The sequence below is a fragment of the Mesoplodon bidens genome (genome assembly GCF_964165515.1).
Source record: "Mesoplodon bidens genome assembly, chromosome: 10".
Classification (NCBI taxonomy): Eukaryota; Metazoa; Chordata; class Mammalia; order Artiodactyla; family Ziphiidae; genus Mesoplodon; species Mesoplodon bidens.
Window position 1 is genome coordinate 54151322 of NC_138172.1, and position 18813 is coordinate 54170134.

Sequence of the window (18813 nt, forward strand, 5' to 3'; positions counted from 1 at the left end):
TTTCATCTCTTACTAATACATCATGAGCATCCCTGTGGTTTAATTGAAGTGGATATAATCCATTCTCTTTAATAACTGCATCGTAGTACATGTGTTGCTATAATACATTTTATTTTACCCTTTGCCAATTTCTGGATATTAACCTTGTTTCTAATTATTCTGTATGGAATACACACACATACACATGCACATGTAGATTTAGATGCAGCAACATTTGAGTATGCATCTCTCCCTCTCTCTCTCTCTCTATCTCTCTATCTATCTGTCTTAGTGTTGATGAGGTTTTCCTGGTAGACCAGCATCTCATAAGTGGTTTTGCTGGATCAGAAGCTACGAGTATTATTAATTTTGAAAGGTTTATAGCAGCTTTCTATCACATTCACTAGCACTGGATGTTGTCCCTCTTTAAATTTGTTTCCAGTGTCCTGTGGGCAACAACAGGTTTAGTATTGTTATTTTAATTTGCACTTCTTTGATTACCAGTGATCTTGAGCATCTTTTCTCCTGTTTATTGACCATTGGAATTGCTTTTATTGAAAGTTAGGCAGTGTGCTAACGGTGTAAAAACTTTACAGCTACATGACATCTCCTGAAAAAACATTCAGGGAAAGGAGTATGTAGAAAGAACATCAAATACTTTGTGAATCTGTGTGTGTGTGTGTGTGTGTGTGTGCACGCACGTGTGTGCATGCACGCATGTGGTGTCACAACATTATTGCTCAAAATAAAAGATTCATATCATCCAGTTAATACCAATAGGATTTTTAAAGATATTTTATAATTTAAAGATGATATAATCTGTATGCTAAACACCAATACTTAACCTTATGCAAAAAGCTAAAAAATTGTTTGGGAAAAAAGAACTTCATCCCATTAACTGGTGTATTTCATATCCACATTCTAGAATGTCCTTTAGTAAATAAACATAGTAATAATAATCCCCCATTTCCACAGTTTATATTCTATACAATTTTTTACATATGATGTTATTTAATTTTTTTGCAACATCCTTTTGAGATTGGAAAATCAGAATGTGTTACTCCAGTTTTACAGGTAAGGGAATTGAGGTCCAAAGAGGAGCATTTCTTTGTTGCCCTTAAATATTAATTGAATATATGTAATTTAGTTACACAATCAATTTCATATGATGGTACCATAATTCCATATGACCGGACAGGATTTTCAAAGCCCGGGCTTGCTTGCTTGCCTGCTTCCTTCCTTCCTTCCTTTCTTTTTGGCTATAACATATAAAATTACAGAATACCCTGGAAAGTACATTTTTATCAGCACCTCCGATCATTTCCTTACATTTGACCCCCAAGTTTGAAATACTGGGTCAAGTGTTACGAACTTTTCAAAGCTCATGAACAAATCACTAGTTTTCAGGGCCAGTTGTTCAGAAGGTTTATCTTTTTATTTAGACAATAACCAAGCCCAGTGGGGCAGAGTCAGTGTTCATTTACTCTCCATTCTCAATGTCATTTTAGTCTTTTCTCCATCACATTCCATATCTCATGTAGCTGTGCCCTTTGCTTATGGCATGATAATTCTTTTTTCCCTGACACTCAAGATAACTTCATAGACATTCTATCAATGGCTACAACCCACTTACTTTTTGCATGATACCAGTGATCAGTCTTTCTTCCCTCTGGCCTGGCCTTGGGAAGGATGGTGTTGCACTTCCTTGATCTTAAAAGAACACACAAGCAAGACTAAACACCAAAAACTTTTACCACCAAGCCAGCTAGATAATTTAAGTACCTATGCTAAATCCCCATCTAGAATATGAATGAGATATATATCCAATCTACTTTGTGTGGCTTTCACACTTGGGTTGAAATCTGATGCTAACATGTAAGAGAGACATCATCTCATCAAAGAGATGTACCTTTTTACTCAGGCCCCAGTGGATTGCAGTAGGCTCAGGTGTATCCGTCTAAATACAAACGTGTGCCTGTACATGTACCCTTACTTATTTCTAAGCCTTGTCTCTGCATCAGAAATTATAGTTTATTGTGTGTCAGCCATGTTCATGGAATTTTTAGATTGCAGATTATAAATATTATTGTGACTTTTTTTTAGGTACCTAGTAGAAGAAATCAAGAAAAGAGAAGGATTCAAATTACTGATGGAAGTAAGTGATTACAGAATTGTGCTTGTGATTTTGTCAGTCAACAGTGATGAAGGTGGTAATTTTCTAATCTATTATATTTCATTGGTTTTTGTGTTGCAGACTTAGAAGCAAGTCATTAGCTTAATTCATAGAGTCCATTATGTTAATTTACTCTATTAGTGAGTATTTTTCCTTTGTTGGATTCAGAGAACACACTTGCTTTTAAGTATTGAAAATTACAGTGCTCAATAATAATTACCAAGGATAATACCAAATAAATTATGACCTGTCTCTTGATATATAAATTGCATAATGATTGTACTGCAAATATTCAACTGTGCTATAGTGATGCTTCTGTGAAAAATCAATTAAGTGAATGTACAATAATGCATATAGTTTTCTCTTTTTATAAAATAATGAGAGCATATTAACTTTGGAGCAATGGGAAAATAAGTCATTTTGTTGTTGGATTGTTTGCTATATATAAGAAATATGGTGGTTACAAAGATAGAGATTATTGGGGTTTTTTCTAAAATATATGGTTAGAAAATATGAAGAATATTATTTAATTCTGATTTTTAAGAAATGTAAAGTGTGAGGTTTGCTTAGCTCTTCTTATAGCGTATACTTTATAGCAATTTTTAACATAATAAAAATCACTTAGAGACTTCAGCCTAGGAATGTATCCTGTACATAAACAATCTGGCTAGTTTTTGGTATTCATTTATTTGGCAAGATTTACTGAGCAATTGCTCAGTAAATGAGTGAGCTGGAGATATAAGGGAAGTTCCCCACTCTCATGGTGCTTACATTCAAAAGGAAAGTGACAGGCAATAAACAAGCAAATTATTACATGGGAAACATCTAGTTGGGGGAAGTCTTAAGAAAACAATAAAACAGATTCATGAAAGATAATAAGTAATTACAAATAACTCATTAGACAGTTCCAGATGTGGGAAGTACTATAATGGAAATAAATAGGGTAAAATGCTGAAATGGGGGGTGTGGGGGGTGGTGGCCTTTTTGGTTGGGATGCAGGTAGGGCCCTCTGGGGTTGCCTCTGCACTGAGACCTGCTGAATAATGGTAAGAAGCATGCCGCACAGATGCTTGAGGGAAAGGCATTCTAGGTAGAATCAACAAACAACTGCCAAGGCTTGAAGCTGAAAAGAGTTCTGTGTGCGGGCTTCCCTGGTGGCGCAGTGGTTGAGAGTCCGCCTGCCGATGCAGGGGACACAGGTTCGTGCCCCGGTCCGGGAAGATCCCACGTGCCGTGGAGCGGTGGGCCCGTGAGCCATGGCCGCTGAGCCTGCGCGTCCGGAGCCTGTGCTCCGCAACGGGAGAGGCCACGACAGTGAGAGGAAGAGTTCTGTGTGTTTGAGGAGCCAAAAGAAGGTGCATTAAGCAAGAGGGAGAGATAGTCGGTGATAGCGTGGAGAGGTTGGCAGAGACCAGATCTGCTGGAGCCAGGCGGGTCGTGGTAAAGACCTTTGGCTTTTATTCCAAGTGTAATCTTTGGAGAAGTTTTCAGCAGAGAGGAGTCTGACTTCCATTTTGAAGGATGGTGCTGGATGTCATGAGAAGAGAGGGAGGGGGTGGTGGTGAGGGGAGGACAAGAAAAGAATAAGCGAGACAAGGTGGGAGCCTGTTGCAGTAACTTGGGTGAGATGTGATGATGGTCCTCAGATGACTTCGGGAAACATTGCTCCAAAAACTCCTGGCCATGGATTCTCCCACTGTCTGCAAAGGGGGCATCTGATCAGAAGGTTCTAAGAATCCAGACTCCCTGAAAACTAGGGATATAAAGGAACTTGCAAAAAGAGCAGAAGAGTCCATATTTAAACGACTTTCTGATAACACCACTAAAAAGCAAGAAGACCAGTTTAGAATGTGGAACATTCCACAGTACAGCTGACCTGGTTTCTTCAACGGATCAGTGGCATGAGGAAAAATAAAGGAGAGTGTGATGATGATCACTTCCAGGATCAAAGAAACCTCAGAGGCAAAACAGCCAAAGGCAACATATGCACCTGTTGGAACCCTAGTTTGAGGGAGCCAATTGTAAAAAGTAAATTTTGAAACAGTTGGGGAAATTCTAATATGAACTGGTAGGAGTTATCACTGATTTTGTTAGACATGACAATGGCATTATAACTACAGAAGAAAATGTCTGTATTTTCTAGAGATGCATACTTACCATGTAAGGATGAAATAAGAGCTGTCTGACTGGATTGAATTTGAGTTTGAATCACCTTTTTTATTTTCTTGAGGTTGAATTACCTCTTTATTTTCTCAAGTTTGAATTGCCTTTTTTATTCCTCTGGCTGTGGGAGCTATAGGTCTTAAGAAAAGTGCTGTACACCTCAGAACTGCACAGTCTTTTGATAATAGCTGAGAGAAAAAGTGACGAGAAAAATGATGAACTGATTTAAAAGTTATTTATATACCTTACTAAAGGCTTAAAAATTGAGGGAGGAACCTCTTGCCATCATCTTTAGGGAAATGCAAACATTCACATCCTTGTAATGAAAGTTAAGGTGGATTTTAAGCATTAGGCAGCCTTCTGCCCTGGATATTTTATCTGTGGGAGCCAGATGGCCCCAAAGCAGGGAAGGTGGCTCCTTCAATGATTCTCCAGAATTCCCACTTATAAGGGATTTTGTATGTGATCTGCATTTGCCTCTTTTCTCTGTATCCATTTAGAGAAATAAAGTAAATTTAGACCTTGAATTTCACATATAAGTGTCAAATTGATTAGCCTCTTTTTGTTAACAAATGCCTTCCTTGCACTGATTAAATATAACCCTAAAGCATACTTAAGAGAAGAGATACACAGGTTTGATGAGAGCCCAGGTCTGTAAAACTGCAAGGTTTTCAATTTAGGAAAAAACGAAGTCTATAATGATATATACATACATTTCACTGTGAAGCAGATGGCAGTGAGAGTGTTAAGTGGAACATTACAAACAGTGAATGAACACAACCACACAGAGTATCTAGTACTTGAATATCTTTCCCTGAAAAGAACAAAAGTAATGCATATCTTCTTGAAGATGATTGAAACTTATCATTTCAAAGGAATTCTGCATTATTCATAGGCCCCTGAAAATCCTATCTTTATTTTTCCATGTTGGATCTAAGACCTAATAGATGTTTTCTTAGCGGTATATACTATCATTCACATGTTTATTTTGATCTCTTGGGAGAGTCCTAATTATTCAACTTTTTGTTTTTCTCTTCCTGAGTTCTGCCTTAGAAAGAGTTATTTAGGTTTCATAGACTTTCTGAGTTACAAAGGATCTTCAAGGACATCTAATCAACTTCCTGCTCAGTGCAGGAAACCTCTCTTGATAGTTCTTCTAACAGGAAGTCAACTTCTGCCAGGACACTTCCTGTGTAAGAGAATTCACAGTTTATTCCTCTTCCAGGGAGCTCTAAAATATTCATATTCTAACACTTACTGAATCCTACAATTAGGATTTGATATGTATCAAGCACACTGCAACTTACAGTTTTTTAAATATAGTTTTTATATAGTTTTATTAGATCATAACAACCTTCTATTTGCTAAATTCAATGCACATCCTTTAATCTTCTTCTTGGACTTCTGCAGCATTTTGCACCAGTATCCATTTCTTCCTGTCTTGGTTCCTTTAACTTTCTCTCCCAGTTTTTCTCCTTTCCATATGACTTTCTCTTCTAAGCCTCTGTGTGAAGGTCTCTTCATCTGGGGACTGCTTAAATGTTCTCCATTCTTTTGTCTTGGCCCTTTCCTGTGTCCATTTCCCTGAAATGTTTTATCCATGTCTAGAGCTTTGTCATCAATAGTCTCAATAATGTCTCCATCCCTGACTTGTCTCCTCAGCTTCAGTCCTTTGTATATAAGTATGTCCTGGAATTTTCCAGACTCCCACAGTCACCTCAAATTCATCATTTCTAAAGCTAAAGTGTAGCCATTTTCTTTACCAAAATTTTGATAAATTCATTTTCCAGATGAATTTTTGGAACTCTTTTCCATTAGAACTATGATCCATCTTCTTCTTTTTCATTAGAACTATGATGTATCTAAACCAAAGTCTCCATGTTGTCTTCACCTATTTCCCTTCTCTACTCCTAAAGCCACCACCTTAGTTCAGGCTCCCCTCACCACTCAGGTTGGTGCTGTCTCCCAACTCATCCACTGCTTCCAGTCTTAGACCCCTTTATCCCATCTCCACACTGCAGCCACCCTGTGGGCTTTCTAATAAAATGAAATCTGTCCCCTAGGCTGAAACTCTCCAGTTGCCTCCGGAATCAAGCCCAGACTCCCCAGCATGGCCAGTGAGGAAGCCCTTTGTGAAAGGATGCCCATCTCTGTTTCCAGCATAACCCATCTTCAGCACACCCTGCCATCTAGTCATTCCAAGTACTTGCCATCACCCTGAATACACCAGCTTCTACCTGTGTACTATTCGCGTTGCCAGGAATATTTCTTGGATTATGAGAAATTTCTTCTTTTAAAATGCCCATACCATTGCAGCTTGATTGCCTGTACCTAGCTTTATTACTGTTCTCTGAGTTCCTGGAGATAAGCATAAAATGTAAGTCATGTTTCTCATCCCAATGCCTGGTCCAATATCTAGAACATAAAAATTTTGAGTTGTATTCTGTGTTTAAATCATATGAAATTGAACATTTCAGTTGCCCTTCTTTGGACATGCTATAACTTTTTTATGTTCCCCTTCTAATATGTAGGCAGAAATTAACACAGTGACGTGTCTCACCCAGTGAAGATTTTCAAGTGGGACTGTTTATCCACTTGAAAAGCACATCTTTCTACCAATATAGTTCCAAATAATAGTCACTACACTAGTAGAGTGCCTTCTGTGTGCCAGATGTGGTGGTAAATGTTGGAAATAATCTCTTTACTCATGAAACCAACTCTGTGGGGTAGACAATATAATCTCCATTTTATAGATTAGGAAGCTGAAGCTTAGAGAGTTTTACACTTGTCCAAGCAAAGACCTGGTGAAGTTGGGATTCAAACTGCATCCATGTGACTCCAAAACCCAGGCTTTTTGTGCTACTAAGTGCTGCCTTTGGAATTTTTCAGTAGTCTAATCAGTTACTTAAAACTTGTGAGCTTGAAGTCAGGTAAAATCCATCATGACTCCCTTCTCCATTCTATATTTGCATGATTGATCATTTCAGTCTATGTGCTAGATTCTACATTTATACTTATTAAAAAGCATACTGCTAGTTTTTATTATTATTATTATTATTATTATTATTATTAATCATCATCATCATTGTGATCTAATGATATTTCAGCAACAGAGATGAATTTCTTTTGACAAAGCTCAGTTTTAGAGAATACAAGCTACTATATCTTGGTGACCACTGACTTTTTTCCCCCAAGGGTCTCATATTATTTGCTCAATAATCCTTGCTGGAATTGACATCAAAGCACTGGCTTTATCTCTTGGAATATATCTCCTTTCTTTCTCTTTGAAAACCAGGATAGAATGAACCCATCTTTTCTTTAGTGACACTTCTCTACTTCTCCATGAATTTTTAAAGATGATGACAATGCTTTTTACTGCTACAGGTTTTTTGTACCCTTCTCTATCATCCTTCTGGTCTAGACACTTGGATTCCCTTTTATGCCTTCTCAATGTTGTGGTGTTAGACAATATGGACTTAATGTGGTCCTAAGACGCCCAAGAGGTCAGACTTTTATATATGTAGGGAAATAAGTGGCATGTGAATGCTTCTACTCTGAAAATACACTTTACTGCTTTGAAGCTACTTGAAGAAAGTCTATGTAAAATAAAAAACTCAAATATGTTCCTTGTGGATATTCAAGGGATGTTTTTTCCAAGTTTCAATAATTTGGGGAATGCCTATAGTAAAGGTATTCCACCAAATGGAGCATCAAATTTCCTCCAATGAAATGAAATGTCAAAAAGGCTTCACCCATTTTCAAATACCATAGCACTGGAGCCACACCATTCTAAAAGAGACTGGGCAAAGATATCACAGATTTGCCACTTCCAAAATATCTAAACCAAAACTTATTGAAGGAAGAAAATATAAAATGTGGTTCAAAAGGACTAGGTACTGACTTACAATATATAGAGCAGATCTGGTAGCAGATAGAAACTATTACAAAATGATTCATAATGTTGCCATATGCAAATGAAAAAGAATGGCTTATTTAATGATGTATTAGGGTCCAATAAAAAGACAAAAACTGCACAGTAATCTGAAGTGGGAAAGTGCAACGTAAAGAACTATCGTGCTTGCTTTAGCAGCACATATATTAAAATTAGAACAATACAGAAAAGATTAGGATGCTCCCTGTGCAAGGATGACATGCAGATTTGTGAAGAGTTCCATATTTTCAAAAATTATTAACAGGGGATTGGAGTCATGGGAGATTGCCTTGCAAGAGAGAAAGAGACCCTAAAAAATACAGAAATAGCAGATACTGTAAAGAACAGATATCACTCCTAGAACTGAGATGGAGCACTGAGCAAGAGGCCACCCCCACCCGGGACTGAGATCCAGACTTGGTTGGAGAGGGTGCAGTGTGGCTCACAAGATGACAGGGAAGTCCCCCAGGGTGTCACACAGGCGGGGTCTCTAGGAGTCCACCTCCTGGAGTGCTGGAGGACGCTGATATCAGGGCACTGCCGTATTTTAGAACTCACTCAAGCCATCCAAGGCAAGGTGCCTCGCTGGCAGCCCTCCCTATGAAATCCCCGGAGGAGAGTGTGCAAGGAAAAACCATTTATGGGCATCCTCCTGTGACCAGGCTGCTGTGAAGCCGCCACAGGGCATGGTGCTGGGGCAAGCTTTCAGGGGCCACTTGCTGCTGGTCACCAAAACTGCTGAAAAGAGCCCCACCTACTGCAGGAGCCCCATGAGATGAGTGCACGTGACCAGGAGAAGACACCTCTTCCTTCTCCGTGTCCCTCCAGCACCCTCTGGTGATAAAGTCTTCAATTGGACCAGATGGCTAGGAGAAATATTTATAGAGCCCACCTCCATTATTGGAGAACATAAAGAAAGGGTGGATTTGGAGCTGAGGGGCAATAAATTGATAACTGACATAAATGACACCTGGAAAAAAATCTTCACTGATATAAAGATGCAAATTCCTAGAGTCTAGTGACAGATAATAACTCTGGTTTTTTCTACTTTCTAATCAACCATAGTGACTTTATTTATTCACAAAAAGATTTATTCACATTAGATGATTAAACAGTTTGAAGGCCAGGACATTCTATTCTAGAGAAACCAAATTAATCATAAATTAGAAAACCAAGTATAAATTGTGTAGATCTGTAAAGACTATTGTAGTCTCATGATAAATGTTTATGGAGTTGACTTGAATTACAAAGTACTCCATTTTGTTTTTTTATTTTTTTAATCATTCTTTAATTTTCCCATGTTCAATATTAGTTATCTATCTTATACACATCAGTGTATACATGTAAATCCCAATCTCCCAATTCATCACACCACCACCACCACACCCCACCTTCCCCCCTTAGTGTCCATACCTTTGTTCTCTACATCTGTGTCTCTATTTCTGCCTTGCAAACTGGTTCATCTGTACCATTTTTCTAGGGTCCACATATATGTGTTAATATACGTTATTTGTTTTTCTCTTTCTGACTTACTTCACTCTGTATGACAGTCTCTAGGTCCATCCACGACTCTACAAATGACCCAATTTCGTTCCTTTTTATGGCTGAATAATATTCCATTGTATATTTGTACCACATCTTCTTTATCCATTTGTTTGTCGATGGGCATTTAGGTTGCTTCCATGACCTGGCTATTGTAAATAGTGTTGCAGTGAACATTGGGGTGCATGTGTCTTTTTGAATTATGGTTTTCTCGCGGTATGTGCCCAGTAGTGGGATTGCTGGGTCATATGGTAGTTCTATTTTTAGTTTTTTAAAGAACCTCCATAATGTTCTCCACAGTGGCTGTATCAATTTACATTCCCACCAACAGTGAAAGAGGATTCCCTTTTCTCCACATCCTCTGTAGCATTCATTGTTTGTAGATTTTCTGATGATGCCATTCTAACCAGTGTGAGGTGATACCTCACTGTAGTTTTGATTTACATTATCTAATAATTAGTGATGTTGAGCAGCTTTTCATGTGCCTCTTGGCCATCTGTATGTCTTCTTTGGAGAGATATCTGTTTAGGGCTTCTGCCCATTTTTTGACTGGGTTGTTTGTTTTTTTAATATTGAGCTGCTTGATCTGTTTATATATTTTGGAGATTAGTCCTTTATCTATTGATTCATTTGCAAATATTTTCTCCCATTCTGAAGGTTGCGTATTCGTTTTATTTCTAGTTTCCTTTTCTGTGCAAAAGCTTTTAAGTTTCCTTAGGTCCCAATTGGTTATTTTTGTTTTTCTTTCCATTACTCTAGGAGGTGGGTCAAAAAAGATCTTGCTGTGATTTATGTCAAAGAGTGTTCTTCTTATGTTTTCCTCTAAGAGTTTTATAGTGTCTGGCCTTACATTTAGGTCTTTAATCCATTTTGAGTTTATTTTTGTGTATGGTGTTCGGGAGTGTTCTAATTTCATTCTTTTACATATAGCTGTCCAGGTTTCCCAGCACCACTTTTTTTTTTTTTTTTTTTTAGTCTCTGCTTTACAACAAAGTGAATCAGTCATACATATACATCTGTTCACACATCCCCTCCCTCCTGCGTCTCCCTCCCTCCCACCCTCCGCATCCCACCCCTCCAGGCGGCCACAAAGCACCGAGCCGATCCCCCCGCGCCACGTGGCCACCCCCCACCATCCATCCACCCCACGCCAGGCAGTGTATACACGTCCATGCCTCTCCCCCACCCCGTCACAGCCCCCCCCAATATCCCCAAGCCCACCCCCAGTAGGTCTCTGTCTCTATTCCTGTTTTACCCCTAAGTTCTTCATGACATTTTTTTTTCTTAAATTCCATATATATGTGTTAGCATACGGTATTTGTCTTTCTCTTTATGACTTACTTCACTCTGTATGACAGACTCTAGGTCTATCCACCTCATTACAAATAGCTCAGTTTCGTTTCTTTTTATGGCTGAGTAATATTCCATTGTATATATGTGCCACATCTTCTTTATCCATTCATCCGATGATGGACACTTGGGTTGTTTCCATCTCCGGGCTATTGTGAATAGAGCTGCAATGAACATTTTGGTACATGTCTCTTTTTGAATTATGGTTTTCTCAGGGTATATGCCTAGTAGTGGGATTGCTGGGTCATAGGGTAGTTCTATTTTTAGTTTTTTAAGGAACCTCTATACTGTTCTGCATAGCGGCTGTACCAATTCACATTCCCACCAGCAGTGCAAGAGTGTTCTCTTTTCTCCACACCCTCTCCAGCATTTATTGTTTCTAGATTTCTTGATGATGGCCATTCTGACTGGTGTGAGATGATATCTCATTGTAGTTTTGATTTGCATTTCTCTAATGATTAATGATGTTGAGCATTCTTTCATGTGTTTGTTGGCAGTCTGTATATCTTCTTTGGAGAAATGCCTATTTAAGTCTTCTGCCCATTTTTGGATTGGGTTGTTTGTTTTTTTGCTATTCAGCTGCATGAGCTGCTTATAAATTTTGGAGATTAATCCTTTGTCAGTTGCTTCATTTGCAAATATTTTCTCCCATTCTGAGGGTTGTCTTTTGGTCTTGTTTATGGTTTCCTTTGCTGTGCAAAAGCTTTGAAGTTTCATTAGGTCCCATTTGTTAATCTTTGTTTTTATTTCCATATCTCTAGGAGGTGGGTCCAAAAGGATCTTGCTGTGATTTATGTCATAGAGTGTTCTGCCTATGTTTTCCTCTAAGAGTTTGATAGGAGTTTCTGGCCTTACATTTAGGTCTTTAATCCATTTTGAGCTTATTTTTGTGTATGGTGTTAGGGAATGATCTAATCTCATACTTTTACATGTCCCTGTCCAGTTTTCCCAGCACCACTTATTGAAGAGGCTGTCCTTTCTCCACTGTACATTCCTGCCTCCTTTATCAAAGATAAGTTGACCATATGTGTGTGGGTTTATCTCTGGGCTTTCTATCCTGTTCCATTGATCTATCTTTCTGTTTTTGTGCCACTACCACACTGTCTTGATTACTGTAGCTTTGTAGTATAGTCTGAAGTCAGGGAGCCTGATTCCTCCAGCTCTGTTTTTCGTTCTCAAGATTACTTTGGCTATTCGGAATCTTTTGTTTTTCCAAACAAATTTTGAAATTTTTTGTTCTAGTTCTGTGAAAAATGCCAGTGGTAGTTTGATAGGGATTGCATTGAATCTGTAGATTGCTTTGGGTAGTAGAGTCATTTTCACAATATTGATTCTTCCAATCCAGGAGCATGGTATATCTCTCCATCTATTTGTATCATCTTTAATTTCTTTCATCAGTGACTTATAATTTTCTGCATACAGGTCTTTTGTCTCCTTAGGTAGGTTTATTCCTAGATATTTTATTCTTTTTGTTGCAATGGTAAATGGGAGTGTTTTCTTGATTTCAGTTTCAATTTTTCATCATTAGTGTACAGGAATGCCAGAGATTTCTGTGCATTAATTTCGTATCCTGCAACTTTACCAAATTCATTGATTAGCTCTAGTAGTTTTCTGGTAGCATCTTTAGGATTCTCTATGTATAGTATCATGTCATCTGCAAACAGTGACAGCTTTACTTCTTCTTTTCCTATTTGGCTTCCTTTTATTTCCTTTTCTTCTCTGATTGCTGTGGCTAAAACTTCCAAAACTAGGTTGAATAAGAGTTGTGAGAGTGGGCAGCCTTGTCTTATTCCTGATCTTAGTGGAAATGGTTTCAGTTTTTCACCATTGAGGACTATGTTGGCTGTGGGTTCGTCATATATGGCCTTTATTATGTTGAGGAAAGTTCCCTCTATGCCTACTTTCTGCAGGGTTTTTATCATAAATGGGTGTTCAATTTTGTCGAAAGCTTTCTCTGCATCTATTGAGATGATCATATGGTTTTTCTTCTTCAGTTTGTTAATATGGTGTATGACATTGATTGATTTGCGTATACTGAAGAATCCTTGCATTCCTGGAATAAACCCCACTTGGTCATGGTGTATGATCCTTTTAATGTGCTGTTGGATTCTGTTTGCTAGTATTTTCTTGAGGATTTTTGCATCTATGTTCATCAGTGATATTGGCCTATAGTTTTCTTTCTTTGTGACATCCTTGCCTGGTTTTGGTATCAAGGTGATGGTGGCCTCGTAGAATGAGTTTGGGAGTATTCCTTCCTCTGATATTGTTTGGAAGAGTTTGAGAACGATAGGTGTTAGCTCTTCTCTAAATGTTTGATAGAATTTGCCTGTGAAGCCATCTGGTCCTGGGCTTTTGTTTGTTGGAAGATTTTAAATCACAGTTTCAATTTCAGTGCTTGTGATTGGTCTATTCATATTTTCTATTTCTTCCTGATTCAGTCTTGGCAGGTTGTGCATTTCTAAGAATTTGTCCATTTCTTCCAGATTGTCCATTTTATTGGCATAGAGTTGCTTGTAGTAATCTCTCATGATCTTTTGTATTTCTGCAGTGTCAGTTGTTACTTCTCCTTTTTCATTTCTAATTCTATTGATTTGAGTCTTCTCCCTTTTTTTCTTGATGAGTCTGGGTAATGGTTTATCAATTTTGTTTATCTTCTCAAAGAACCAACTTTTAGTTTTATTGATCTTTGCTATCGTTTCCTTCATTTCTTTTTCATTTATTTCTGATCTGATCTTTATGATTTCTTTCCTTCTGCTAACTTTGGGGGTTTTTTGTTCTTCTTTCTCTAATTGCTTTAGGTGCAGGGTCAGGTTGTTTACTCCAGATGTTTCCTGTTTCTTAAGGTGGGATTGTATTGCTATAAACTTCCCCCTTAGAACTGCTTTTGCTGCGTCCCATAGGTTTTGGGTCGTCGTGTCTCCATTGTCATTTGTTTCTAGGTATTTTTTAATTTCCTGTTTGATTTCTTCAGTGATCACTTCGTTATTAAGTAGTGTATTGTTTAGCCTCCATGTGTTTGTATTTTTTACAGATCTTTTCCTGTAATTGATGTCTAGTCTCATAGCATTGTGGTCGGAAAAGATACTTGATATAATTTCAATTTTCTTAAATTTACCAAGGCTTGATTTGTGACCCAAGATATGATCTATCTTGGAGAATATTCCATGAGCACTTGAGAAAAATGTGTATTCTGTTGTTTTTTGATGGAATGTCCTATAAATATCAGCTAAGTCCATCTTGTTTAATGTATCATTTAAAGCTTGTGTTGCCTTATTTTTGGATGATCTGTCCATTGGTGAAAGTGGGGTGTTAAAGTCCCCTACTTTGAGTGTGTTACTGTCGATTTCCCCTTTTATGGCTGTTAGTATTTGCCTTATGTATTGAGGTGCTCCTATGTTGGGTGCATAAATAGTTACAATTGTTATATCTTGTTCTTGGATCGATCCCTTGATCATTATGTAGTGTCCTTCTTTGTCTCTTGTAATAGTCTTTATTTTAAAGTCTATTTTGTCTGATATAAGAATTGCTACTCCAGCTTTCTTTTGATTTCCATTTGCATGGAATATCTTTTTCCATCCCCTTTCTTTCAATCTGTATGTGTCTCTAGGTCTGAAGTGGGTCTCTTGTAGACAGCATATATATGGGTCTTGTTTTTGTATCCATTCAGCCAATCTGTGTCTTTTGGTGGGAGCAGTTAATCCATTTACATTTAAGGTAATTATTGATATGTATGTTCCTATTCCCATTTCCTTAATTGTTTTGGGTTCGTTATTGTAGGTATTTTCCTTCTGTTGTGTTTCTTGCCTAGAGAAGTTCCTTTAGCATTTGTTGTAAAGCTGGTTTGGTGGTGCTGAACTCTCTCAGCTTTTGCTTGTCTGTAAAGGTTTTCATTTCTCCATCAAATCTGAATGAGATCCTTGCTGGGTAGAGTAATCTTGGTTGCAGGTTTTTCTCCTTCATCCCTTTAGTTATGTCCTGCCACTCCCTTCTGGCTTGTAGAGTTTCTGCTGAGAGATGAGCTGTTAACCTGATGGGGATTCCCTTGTGTGTTATTTGTTGTTTTTCCCTTGCTGCTTTTAATATGATTTCTTTGTGTTTAATTTTTGACAGTTTGATTAATATGTGTCTTGGCATATTTCTCCTTGGATTTATTCTGTATGGGACTCTCTGTGCCTCCTGGACTTGATTAACTATTTCCTTTCCTATATTAGGGAAGTTTTCAACTATAATCGCTTCAAATATTTTCTCAGTCCCTTTCTTTTTCTCTTCTTCTTCTGGAACCCCTATAATTCGAATGTTGGTGCGTTTAATGTTGTCCCAGAGGTCTCTGAGACTGTCCTCTGTTCTTTTCATTCTTTTTTCTTTATTTTGCTCTGCAGCAGTTATTTCCACTATTTTATCTTCCACCTCACTTATCCGTTCTTCTGCCTCAGTTATTCTGCTATTGATCCCATCTAGAGTATTTTTCATTTCATTTATTGTGTTTTTAATCGATGCTTGATTCATCTTTAGCTCTTCTAGGTCCTTGTTAACTGTTTCTTGCATTTTGTCTATTCTATTTCCAAGATTTTGGATCATGGAAATAGAATCTTGGATCATCTTTACTATCATTATTCTGAATTCTTTTTCAGGTAGACTGCCTATTACCTCTTCATTTGTTAGGTCTGGTATGTTTTTATCTTGCTCCTTCACCTGCTGTGTGTTTTTCTGTCTTCTCATTTTGCTTATCTTACTGTGTTTGGGGTCTCCTTTTTGCAGGCTGCAGATTCATAGTTCCCGTTGTTTTTGGTGTCTGTCCCCAGTGGCTAAGGTTGTTTCAGTAGGTTGTGTAGGCTTCCTGGTGGGGGGGACTAGTGCCTGTGTTCTGGTGGTTGAGCCTCGATCTTGTCTTTCTGGTGGACAGGTCCATGTCTGGTGGTGTGTTTTGGGGTGCCTGTGGCCTTATTATGTTTTTAGGCAGCCTCTCTGCTAATGGGTGGCGTTGTGTTCCTGTCTTGCTAGTTGCTTGGCATAGGGTGACCAGCACTGTAGCTTGCTGGTCGTTGACTGAAGCTGGGTGCTTGTGTTGAGATGGAGATCTCTGGGATATTTTCGCCGCTTGATATTATATGGAGCTGGGAGGTCTCTTGTGGACCCGTGTCCTGAAGTTGGCTCTCCCACTTCAGAGGCACAGCACTGACTCCTGGCTGCAGCACCAAGAGCCTTTTATCTACCTGGCTCAGAATAAAAGGGAGAAAAATTCGAAAGAAAGAATTAGTAGAAGAAAGAAAAAGAGAGAGAAAGAAAGGAAGAAGGAAAGAAAGGAAGGAAGGAAGGTAGAAAGAAAGGAAGGCAGGAGGAAGGAAAGAAAACGAAAGAGTGAAAGGAAGAAGGGAGGGAGTGGGGGGAAGGAAAGAAAGAAAGGGGCGGAGGGAGGGAGGGAGGAAGGGAAGGTAGGAAAAAAAGAAAGAGAGAAGATAAAGTAAAATAGAATAAAGTATAAAATATAGTAGCATTATTAAAAATAAAAAAGTAATTATTGAAAAAAAAAAAACCCCAAGAAAACGGATGGATAGAACCCTAGGACCTATGGTGGAAGCAAAGCTATACAGAGAAAATCTCACACAGAAGCATACACATACACATTCACAAAAAGAGAACAGGGGGAATAAAATCGAAAATCTTGCTCTCAAAGTCCGCCTCCTCAATTTGGGATAATTCGTTATAAAAAGAGGAAAAGGGGAAAAAGTCTGAAACCTTGCTCTCAAAGTCCACCTCCTCAATTTGGGATAATTCGTTGTAAAAAGAGGAAAAGGGGAAAAAATCTTAAATATTGTCCTCAAAGTCCACCTCCTCAATTTGGGATGCTTCGCTCTGCATTCATGCACTCCACAGACGCAGGGCACTTCAAGCGGACCGTGGAGCTTTAATCCGCTGCCTCCAAGGCTGCACAGAGAGATTTCCCTGTCTCTTCTCTGCTCTCACAGCTCCCAGGTCTCAGCCTTGGACCTGGCCCCGCCTCTGCACGTAGGTCGCCGGAGGGCGTCCGTTCTTCGCTCAGACAGGATGGGTTTAAAGGAGCCGCCGATTCGGGGGCTCTGGCTCACTCAGGCCGAGGGGAGGGAGGGGCACGCAGTGCGGGGCGGGCCTACGGCGGCAGAGGCCAGCGTGACGTTGCACCAGCCCAGGGCACTCCGTGCGCTTTCCCGGGGAAGCCGTCCCCCAGCACCACTTATTGAAGAGACTGTCTTTCTCCATTGTATATCCTTGCCTCCTTTGTCATAGATTACCTACCTGACCATGGGTGCATGGGTTTATCTCTGGGCTTTCTATCCTGTTCCATTGATTTATATTTCTTTTTTTTTTTTCTGTACGCGGGCCTCTCACTGTTGTGGCCTCTCCGGTTGCGGAGCACAGGCTCCGGACACACAGGCCCAGCGGCCATGGCTCACAGGCCCAGCCGCCCCGCAGCATGTGGGATCCTCCCAGACCGGGTCACGAACCCTTGTCCCCTGCATCGGCAGGCGGGCTCTCAACCACTGTGCCACCAGGGAAGCCCCTATATTTCTGTTTTTGTACCAGTACCATATTGTCTAGATTACTGTAGCTTTGTAGTATAGTCTGAGTCAGGGAGTCTGATCCCTCCAGCTCCATTTTTTTTCCTCAAGATTGCTTTGACTATTTGGAATCTTTTGTGTTTCCATAAAAATTTTAAGGTTTTTTGTTCTAGTTCTGTAAAAAATGCCACTGGTAATTTGATAGGAATTGCATTGAATATGTAGATTGCTTTGGGTAGTATAGTCATTTTCACAATGTTGATTCTTCCAATCCAAGAACATGGTATATCTCTCCATTTATTGGTATCATCTTTAATTTCTTTTCTCATTGTCTTATAGTTTTCTGAGTACAGGTCTTTTGTCTCCCTCGGTAGGTTTATTCCTAGGTATTTTATTCTTTTTGTTGCAATGGTAAATGGGAGTGTTTCCTTAATTTCTCTTTCAGATTTTTCAACATTAGTGTATAGGAATGCAAGAGATTTCTTTGCATTAATTTTGTATCCTGCTAGTTTACCAAAATCATTGATTAGCTCTAGTAGTTTTCTGGTGGCATCTTTACAATTCTCTATGTATAGTGTCATCTCATCTTTAAACAATGACAGTTTTACTTCTTCTTTTCTGATTTGGATTCCCTTTATTTTTTTTTTCTTCTCTGATTGCCGTGGCTAGGACTTCCAAAACTATATTGAATAATAGTGGTGAGAGTGGACATCCTTGTCTTGTTCCTGATCTTAGAGGAAGTACTTTCAGTTTTTCACCATTGAGAATGATTTTTGCTGTGGGTTTGTTGTATATGACCTTTATTATGTTGAGGTGGTTTCCCTCTTTGCCCATTTTCTGTAGAGTTTTTATCATTAATGGGTGTTGAATTTTGTCAAAAGCTTTTTCTGCATCTAATGAGATGATCATATGTTTTTTATTCAGTTTGTTAATATGGTGTATCACATTGATTGATTTGCATATATTGAAGAATCCTTGCATCCCTGGATAAATCCCACTTGGTCATGGTGTATGATCCTTTTAATGTGTTGTTGGATTCTCTTTGCTAGTATTTTGTTGAGGATTTTTTCATCTATATTCATCAGTGATATTGGTCTGTAATTTTCTGTTTTTGTAATATCTTTGTCTGATTTTGGTAT

At 38.7% G+C, this 18813-nt stretch overlaps 1 protein-coding gene across 1 annotated transcript in view; it reads left to right on the top strand.

Moving 5' to 3' along the window:
* The window catches only part of GADL1 (glutamate decarboxylase like 1), a gene marked incomplete at both ends in the record, with an annotated part of 171503 nt that overhangs the window by 69263 nt on the left and 83427 nt on the right, over positions 1-18813 (top strand). Inside the window, one exon of the mRNA XM_081247363.1 lies at positions 2083-2134. Coding sequence (XP_081103489.1) covers positions 2083-2134 — 52 coding nt within the window. The remainder of the gene's footprint in view (positions 1-2082; positions 2135-18813) is intronic.